This window comes from Saccopteryx bilineata, chromosome 4, assembly GCF_036850765.1.
Source record: "Saccopteryx bilineata isolate mSacBil1 chromosome 4, mSacBil1_pri_phased_curated, whole genome shotgun sequence".
Taxonomy (NCBI): Eukaryota; Metazoa; Chordata; class Mammalia; order Chiroptera; family Emballonuridae; genus Saccopteryx; species Saccopteryx bilineata.
This window is the reverse complement of record NC_089493.1, coordinates 39,125,268-39,135,219: the sequence shown is the minus strand read 5'-3', so window position 1 is coordinate 39,135,219 and position 9,952 is coordinate 39,125,268. Positions and strand designations below refer to the sequence as shown.

At 39.9% G+C, this 9,952-nt stretch overlaps 1 protein-coding gene across 1 annotated transcript in view; it reads left to right on the top strand.

Annotated features, from left to right (window-relative positions):
* Positions 1 to 1,556: 1,556 nt before the first annotated feature.
* HIF1A (hypoxia inducible factor 1 subunit alpha) overlaps positions 1,557 to 9,952 on the top strand; it is a 48,622-nt gene continuing 40,226 nt past the window's right edge. Inside the window, exon 1 of the mRNA XM_066272947.1 lies at positions 1,557 to 1,989. Within this exon, the coding sequence (XP_066129044.1) occupies positions 1,955 to 1,989 (35 nt within the window). The 5' untranslated portion in view covers positions 1,557 to 1,954. The remainder of the gene's footprint in view (positions 1,990 to 9,952) is intronic.

The window sequence follows — 9,952 nt, the reverse complement described above, 5'->3', positions numbered from 1 at the left end:
TTTTTATTTTTCATTTTTCCAAAGCTGGAAACAGAGAGGCAGTCAGACAGACTCCCGCATGCGCCTGACCGGGATCCATCCGGCATGCCCACCAGGGGGCGATACTCTGCCCCTCTGGGGCTTCGCTTTGTTGCATCCAGAGCCATTCTAGCGCCTGAGGCAGAGGCCACAGAGCCATCCTCAGCGCCAGGGCCATCTTTGCTCCAATGGAGCCTCGGCTGTGGGAGGGGAAGAGAGAGACAGAGAGGAAGGAGAGGGGGAGGGGTGGAGAAGCAGATGGGCGCTTCTCCTGTGTGCCCTGGCCGGGAATCGAACCCGGGACTCCTGCACGCCAGGCTGACGCTCTACCGTTGAGCCAACCGGCCAGGGCTGTAACAATATTATTAATAAGGCAAAGGTGAGATGTAAAATAATCTAGTGTTAAGTGGAGATATATATGCAATGCTGCTTTGGAAAGCTCAAAATACATTCCTTTTTTCGTTTAAAAGACTGACAGTCTTGAATGTATGCTTCCAAAGCCAAAAAGTGAGTAAGTCTTACTCAGTAGCTTGCTAAATCATGTTAGCCAACAGGTCATACTGGCCAAAAGTGTATCCAGTTAACTCCAGTTAACTCCTGTTCAGAGGTCCCCTGCCCAGGATTTGGTGGAGTATGGAGAATCCTTCCTCCTTCCAACCCACAGAGGGAACTCAGTTCCAGGTGCAAGTCTCAAACCAAGGGTCGTCTATTTTTCCTTTTCCTTTTTCTTTTTAATCCATCTAAGATTATTTTTTGGTTCGTTTAAAAGCAACAAGGGAGTAAAGTAAGTCTACCTAAAGCCATTTTTCCAACTCTGTCCCTGAAATTCAGGTTTATGCTCTTTAATTAAAGCCACTCATATCTGTAAGTGCTTAAAATAACTTCAGATTTTAAGATTTTCCTACTACCTTAATTACTTCTACAGGTCTACAGCAAGAGTATGTTGTTTTATATATTGTTTGCATGCACTCAGTAATCAAACTTCATCACAAAAACTCAGTGGACAAGAAGGGTATCCTTATGTTCTCCAGCAGAGTGTGGTCGGTGACATGGCCCGTGGTTAGGTAACTTGGCAAAAAGACCCCATTGTAACACATCTGAGCAAAGGAACCAAAGGGTTTTGCTGTCACGACTCGAAAAGTCTGCATTTTTGAACTAAGAGTCAGTACAACGGGAGGCAAACCTGCACAGCATAGCCGCCAAGGAGAAAGCAAGTAGACTTGCTGTTCTGAGAGCAGGAAATGTGATTCAGACTAGGAACCCACAAACAGAAATCCCTTCGCAGCAGCGCCTCCCAAAGTCAGCCACTGCTTCCCCTAGAAAAAAGCGCAGGGTCCCCAAACCAGGCTGGCCGCACCCCAGACCCTTTCTCTTTCCTCCGTAGCTGCACACAGACGAGCACGTGAGCTCGGGAGCGCTTCCCAGCTGTGCCTCAGCTGACCGACTCCTGATTGGCTGACACAGAAGTGGGCTGGGGTGGGGCCTGACCGCCTGCGTCACTCGCCATTGGCTCTCAGGGAACCCGCCTTCTTCTCAGGTGAGGCGGGCTTGCGGGAGCGCGCGCCGGGCTCCGCGGGCGAGCGCGCCCCCGACACTCTCCTTCCCGAACCCCCCCCCGGGCGCGCTCTCGCGCGCGCCCCCGTCCTTGCCCGTCCCCTGCCGCTGCCTCAGCTCCACAGTGCACAGAGCCGCCTCGTCTGAGGGGACGCGAGGATCGCCCTCGTCGCCGCCTGAGCCTGCAGCCAGAGGGGAGGCTCTTCTGAGCCCAGCCTGGAGTCCTGCGGCCGCCGCCAGCTTCTGCTGCCTCGCATCTCACGAGGGGGTTCACACCTCTGGACGTGCCTCTGCCCTCCCGCCGCGTGCAGGGAGCCAGCGCTTAGGCCGGAGCGAGCCTGGGGGGCGCCGGCCGGGAAGGCATCGCGGCGACCGATTCGCCATGGAGGGCGCGGGCGGCGCGAACGACAAGAAAAAGTAAGCCCCTGCCCGCCGCATCCCCGGCCGCCCGCCTGCCGCCCCGCTCGCGGGCCAGCCTCGGCGTTCCGGGGGGCCTCCTTTTTGTTCCCGTCTTCTCTCCCCTCCCCTCCCCTCCCCTCCTCGCTCTCCCCCAGCCTCGCGGGCCGGGCTCCCCCTCTGTCCACGTCGCCATCTTGTCGTGGGGGGCGGGAGACGCCGCGAAAGTGCTTTCAGGGGCCGGGGGCTGGGCCCAGCCCGCCCTCCCTTCGCGGCCGCGGGGCCTCGCACCGCCCTCGGTGCCTGCCTGCAGCCGGGCGGCCCCGCGCCCGTTCGGTGCGCTGCCCTTAGCCCGAAAGCCCGGGAGAGCGACGAGCCGCAGCTCGGGCGCCGCCGTTCGTGCTGAGCTTCCGCTCCTTCCCGCCCCCATCCTCTCCGCTTCCATTGAAAACTCGGCCCCGGGGCGGACCCTGCACGCGGGTCCTGGCTCCCCAGTGGGCTCGCGGCCCAGGATTGCCGCCCGAGCGCTTCGCGTGGGATGACGCGATCCTGCCCGGGGCTGTGCGACCGCGGCGGGGTCGCTGCCTTTGTGCACGAGGGATTTGCCGCGATGGCCTCGAGATGCTAACTTTTCCATTCCCACGTGCAGGTTTTGTTTTGTTTAAGGTCTTGGAAAAGTTGCCTAGACTGAGAGTCTAGAGTAACGGGATTGAGAGAAATAGCAACATTTTAAAGAGAACCTCAGAATTGAATACTTGTGTTTCTTTCACCTGTCAGGAGAGCCCAGACGTTACAAATGAGTATGTGCCTCCTGCAGCCTTGGAAGCATTTTAGTGAAAATGTAGCGGCTGTCTTTATTTAGGCAAACGTTTTTTATTGCGATTGGGGAAAAAAAAGTATTTGATCAAAAGCAAATTAAATGCATCCCTGAAATTTTTAGAACTGTCTGATTTTCCTGAACTTGAAGTATATTAAAGGAAAACTTTCAAAATATATCCAAAGTAAATAATCATTCTGTTAAAATTTAATGCAAGTTTTAAAAACACCTTGAAGTTTGAATCTAAGTAGTGTATTACAGTTTGAAGAATTGTTAGTTGAACCGGTGGGATTGAGACTGACACCCCCACCCCCACCCCGCCCCACAGTGTGACCCAGTTTGGTATTTTAGCCTTTGAGGAAATCATTTTAAGGAATTGAAGATTTAGAATAAGAGTTGTGGTTAGTAGATTGATTTTACTGTTAAGTCCTTGCACTCTTCAAGGAGAGATTAATTTCCCTAATCAGTATCCACTATCCACAGAAGATAAACTTGCTTATGTTCTGGCTGTTTTGTAGGTCCCCTTTTGGTCGTTATTCAACAGAACAATGCATTCTCAGTTTGTAAACACCAAAGAAAGCACTTAAAATTCAAAAAGTGACCAAACAGATCTAGACTTAATTCTAAGAGTTGCCAGGAATAAATTGCTATTAATTTAGCAGAAGTGATTACAGAGCTTTTGATGAAATGATGCGGCTGTTATATTGTAAACCTAAGGCAGATTACCTTTGTGTAGAGCCTGTTTTCTGTTCTTTTTTATATGCTGGATCATACTTAACACTGTGCATCAAGTTATGCACCAATCACTTCTTCATAGGCAATATTGTACTCCTCCTTTGCAATTCAGTTGAGAATGTCATAAGTAGCTTTAATATAAATGAATTAATTAGCTACTGTGTATCACCCCAACTCTAAACTAGTTCTTAGATTTTCCTCAGCCCTATTTATTATTTCACAATTTTTCTCATTTGAAAATTTAGCAAATTTGTATCAGATCGAATCATATTTTCTTAGTATAGAAGTTCTTAAAACTGAAAAATTAAGTTAAACACCTTACGTGTTTAACTTATATGGTGGCTGCTCGACAATTTTAGATGCTGTTAAATATGTCTGGTTTTTGTCCTTTTCTGACTAATGTTTTTAAATTTTTTGAAAAGATAATTGAGAGATTGAGGGGTAGGGATTTTCTCTTTTCAATATTTTTCATTTTGAATGAGCCCCCAAGATCTGGATGAGGGAGACAGATTTGTCTTTTTTAAAGGTCTAGGAAACTAACGCATAGCTGAAGGATTGGAAGAAATCAGAAGACAGGATGGGTATGGTTGTAATATATTTAACATAAGGCCTTTGAGGTTGATTCCTTAGGGGTAGGGGCTTGCTTTACTTAATAGCACATTGATACAGATTTCTAGATTTCAAAAGAATGTCAAAAGGTTCATCGTTTGGTTTCAGGTTTCAGATCAGACTCCTTCACAGTTTTCCAAAAACAATTATTGCAGCATTAAAGTAAAATCTCTGAGGAACATTCCTTAACTTCCTCTTTCACTTATGTCATTAGAAGTCAAGAAGCTCTCGTTTTTTTTCTAGTTACAATTTTACTTGATTTTCCACCTGTTTGAAGACTAGCATGCCTAGTGGTTAAGAGCGTAGGACGTTGAGACAGACACCTTTGGTTAGTGTCCAGCTTTTTCCACTTTGTTAGCTTTGTGAGCTTGGGCAAATTACTGAATGCTTCTGAGCCTGTCTTTCTTTTGAAATGATGATAATAATAGCATCCAAATTAGCAGTTATTGTGAAGGTTAAATGAAATAATACCCAGTGCCTGGTTTAGGAGTCTTGGAACACTGTGTACTTGAAAATAAGCATATAAACTAGAACTTGTTAAAAGTTTTAGTGTAAATTTACACACTTAAAAACTTTTTTTCAAGTCCGTTCAAATTATTTCTTTGTTTTAGTTCTTCTCATCACCTCATACATCTTTTCTGTATCTCCTAAAAATGGAAAGACTAACATTGGAGCCAGAGCTTTAAAAGGGGCCCTTCCTGGTTAAAATATATATAGTACATTCCCAGGTTATGTTGGCATCTAGCATCAGTTATTCTTTTGAGCATCTGTTCCACTGTCTATTCCAGGCCCCCTTCTTCACAGTTCCTTCAAAAACACTTAACTCTTCCATATTTGGGGCAAGTTAACAAACCCATACACTTATGCTGTTTCCTTGTTACCAATGACTTAGGCTTCTCATTTGTAAAATGGTTGACAAGGTGATTAAAGGACTGATTTTATAATTTTAATTTCTTACCCCTTGTTTCCTCCCCAAATAGGTTACTTTAAATTTACTCTGGACTTTAGAGTCCTAAACACATTCTAGTCATACAGGTCATTTCAGCAAGGTTTTGTGCAAGTCTTAGAACTGGCAGTAACTTGAAAATGTTTTTCTCTTGATGCTACAGTTTAGACAATTTTATAAGTATTAATCTTTGCTAAACATTAGATGGTGGAAAAACTGTCCTTTGCTTATGCATTTCTGCAGTTAAAACCATTGGCTTCCGTCTTAAGGCAAAAGCTTCAAGCATGTATTGTTTAAATTTTTGTGGCTCGATTTGTATGAAATTTATATTAGTGTACTCTTCCACATATGTGTGTTTACTAGTACATGTTGTTTTAGACTGATAAAGTGTGGTAGTTCATTTCCGTGGACCACTGTAAAGCATTTTGTGCTGTTTGGAGACTGTCCAATCTTCTAGTCTTTCTGCATGTTGACTTCCATTGTCTTTACAGCTCTGTTGGTGTTTAGGCTCAAGGTTAAGATTTTTGTGGTTACTTTTTATTGTATGTTAAGAATGGTGTCTAGGAAGCATGGGGGAATTACTCTCTTAACTTTTCTTTCTTTTTTTCTTTCTTTCTTTCAAGGAGCTGCTTGTAATAATGGTGTTTAGTGGTAAAATTAAAAATGTTATGCATAGATGTTAAAGAGTTGGGTTAGATTACTGTGCTTATTCATAGGTGTATCTTAAAATATAATTTTTAAAAATTTAGATACTTTAGAAAAAATCTTATCTAAGGTTGTTAACTGTTTCTCAGCCAGGAGAAATAATCTAAAGTATTGTTGGATTAGTTTTCTATTAAGGAGTTAATCATAATTCATAAGAACATTCTTTTTTCTTGTTTCTTTTTTTTATGTTTGGGCTAATTATCCAGTTGATGGATTTTATTCAGCCTTCTGCTACTTGTATATGTATGTGTTGTGTATGTTTTGTGCTTAACCAGAGGGTTAGACAAAGAATTTGAAATGAAGATAAGCCAAGCTTTTTGTTGCTCAGTATTTTTGTTAAAAGTATGGTGAAGATTTCTTAATTAAATTAGGTATTGGAATTTTAAAAATACTTGTATCCTTCTATTAATATGTCTCCTGGAGTGTGAAAAATCAACTACTTTGGTATTTGCATTGAGTTTTATATTAAAATTTGTATTTTCTGCAATAAAAACAAACCCATATCTATTTGTCAGACATGACCCTTTTAGAAAAATCTAATTTGTAAAATCTAAACTGGTTAAAAAACCCATAAAACTTCCCATCTTAATAACTTCTGAGTGTACAGTTCAGTATTGGTAAGTATTTATATATACACATTGAAGTATAACCAATCTCCAGAACTTTTTCATCTTCCAAAACTGAAATTCTGTAACCATGAAACGACTCAATTTCCCCCTCCTCTTTGTCCTTGGCAACCATCAATCTTCTTTCTGTTCTTATAAATTTGACTACTTAATATAGCCTGTAAGTGGAATCATACAATTTCTGTGACTAGTTTATTTTACTGAGCATAATGTCCTCAAGGTTAATACATGTTGTAGAATGTGTGAGAATTTCCTTCCTTTTTAAGTATTTGAATAATATTTAGTTGTATACCACATTCTGTCTATCTAGTAATCTTTCCATGAACCCTTAAGTTGCTTCCACCTGTTGTTGGCTATTATGAATAGAGCTGCTATGAACACGAGTTTGCAAACATCTCTTTAAGATCTTGATTTCAATTATTTTGGATATGTTCTGAAAAGTGGGATTGCTGGATCAAATGGCAACTCTATTTTTAATTTTTCAAGGAACTGCCAAACTGTTTTCCTTAGTAGGTCACCATTTTACTTTTCCATCAGCAGTTCACAGGGGGTCCTATTTCTCTACTTCCTCAACACTTGATATTATTATTTTCTGGAGGTTTTTTTGTTTTTGTTTTTATTGCAGCCATCCTCATGGATGTGTTGAAGTGATTCTGTTTTTAAGGGTTTGTTTGTTAACCAACTTAAAAGCTAACAGAACCATTGCCAGTGGAAGCTTTATCAGAAGTTAAGCGCCTCTAAAAATTAAGTTTTCCTAGTGACTTACAAGTATTTGGTTTTTCAGTACTTTTTCAGAAAAATATTTACTGTTTAAAATGTTCTCTACCACCTTGGCCGGATAGATCACTTGGTGGTAGAGCAGCATCCTAATGCAGAGGTTGCGAGTTCAGTTGCCAATCGGGTACATACTGGAACAGATCTATGTTTCTATCACTTCCTTCCTTCCTCTCTAAAATCAATAAATAAATTTTAAAAAATGTTCTGTGCCTATCCTATTGTTAGTAAAGTCCTGTTTAACTAGTTTTTGTTTTAAAAGTTTTATACGATAGTTGAAATTGCTTATTTTTATAAGAAGACTGTCCTAGGATGTTACTTTTTTGTTGTTGGGGTGATCTCAACAGTCATTTATGAATGTACGTTCATTTTAAAATTTTACTTGGTTGTAATTATTAAACATAAAGATTATTTCGAAGTATGATTTTCAAAAGTTTTTGTTTAATAAGTGGGACAAAAATCTAGTGATGGAACATAATTTACTGTAGTTCTTCACCCACTTGTTTTGAAAGTCACAATATATTTAGACAGATTAAAAAAGGGTTTACAAATTAGCCCTGGCCGGATAGCTCAGTTGGAGCACTGTCCTGAAGCACAGGGGTTGCCAGTTCCATCCCAGGTCAGGGCACATACAGGAACAGACTGGATGTTCCTGTCTCTCTCCCTTCTTCTCTCTCTGAAATCAATAAAATAAAAATTTTAAAAGTGTTTACTAGTTAATGTTGCAATTTTCACTCATTTATGCCTGTTCCCTGTGCCTCTCCCCTTTTTCCTAATAATTATGAGAATTTGTTTTTCCAACTGAATGATATTATGGTAAAAATAAACATAAGGTTTAAAGGTGGAAAGTTTAAGTTTCTAAGAATTATGATATACGTATATTTGTTCTCATAGACCTTTGCTTGTAAATTCAGATGTTAAGTAAACTTTTTTAATGTGACCTCCTTTTCAGTTATGAAATTGAAACATTCTAATGAGCAAGATCACAAGTGGACTGAATTTGAAACTTGTGATATTAGGAGAATATTGTCACAGTACGCTCTTAATAAGTATTTGAGCAAACACAGGCAAAAAAATAATAATTGAATGAATAAAGAGAAAGATTTTAAGATTTTTAAAGGGTTTTTGGAAGTCATTATTGCTTCCTCTTCTATGTCCTGCTTTTCATAGGAATTTTTCTTATGCTTGGGAACCCCTTACGATACTATAGAACTTGATTTTTAATTTTTTGTGATTTAAAAATATTTATGGTATTTGTTAGAACCTGGCCAGTAAACATTTTGTTAATAAATACAGCTAAGTGACATGTACTTGGCCTTGCAAATAATTCAGTACCCTACTTTAAGGTATGTTAAATGTTAGTGCCTGCCAATCTATATCAGAATACTGAATAAAAAAGTTTGCTGAAAGAAGCATATAACTCTAAAAAATCAGGTAGGCTCAAATATGTGAAAAGTGTCTTTACCCTTATTTTATCTTTAGCAAACATTTTTTAAGTCTTAACTTCCGGAAAGTTTGGACCAGTTTATACTGTAGCGCGGTATATGAGAGTGCTATTTTCTTGTACTTTATCATCGTTAAAGTTTGTTTTTAATTCAAAACCCTGGCATTTTGATAAGTATATTAGAATTCTTTTTATTTCAGGTGATAAAACTCAAACTAGTTTAAGGGGAAAATAAGGCAGTTACTGGCTCACACAATCTAGTTTTGATTTAAGGGACAGTTGGATCCAGAGTTTCACATGCTGTCCTCAGACTATCATCCCTGACTTTCTCTTGAATATTACTTGGTTTATATGCCTTTGCTCTATTTTGCCTCATTTTGTCACAAAGGCTGTCCATTTCTGTGCCTGTATCCATCCAGTTTGTGATCATTAAAAACCAAAAGAAGTTTTCTCTTCACGTATTCATGTATCAGTTTTCTGGATGAATGCCTGTTTGCCCAGCTTGAGCTGTTTATTTTTGACCATGGTAGTGAGTCATATAGTCTTGATACATGAGTCATATAGTCTTGTAGATTATTTGCTTGTCTTGATGTATATTATTAATTATCTCTTTATACAATACTCTTGATCAGTGCTGGTATTGTAATGAATGGGCTATCAGTTTTTGTTGCAAATCACCTGAATTCATCATATACATTGTTTTCTACCAAGCATATTCATTCTGCAAAAGTTCTTGCTATGCCTTTTGGGAAACTTAGAGTCTCTTCTACCATAGATAAGGGTTTTCATTTCATTTCCTTAAGAAAGAGGGGCAGTAATGACTAATGGCTAAGAGCTTAGGCTCTAGAGATTGGCTGCTTACTTTGCCATGTGCTGTTGATCTTGCACAAGTTCCTTGACCTTTCTACATCTCACTTTATTTGTAAATTAGAAAGGAAAGAATAATTGCCTTATTATAGGATTGTTGTAAAGATAAAAGAGAGATTAACTCATGTGAAACAATATTTCTTGCCACAATGGGCTTAATGAATTAAAAACTATTATTATATTCACATTATTATAATATTAAGTTTTTGGAAAAATTTTACTCCTTTTAAGTCTCAAGATATTGCTTAGAGTCATTTAAACCTTATTTGGGACTATCTGATAAAGGGTGATGTAGTCCTTTGGTCCAAACTACCAATGAATTTATGTTAATGGTAGAATAGTTAGTGCTGCTTTTCCTCTACATTGGTATTTTTTTCCCATGAATATCTGTCCTTGCGAATTAAATGAAGTTTTTTGTTGTTGATACATATTATTCTAAAATAATATTGATAGCAGTAAAG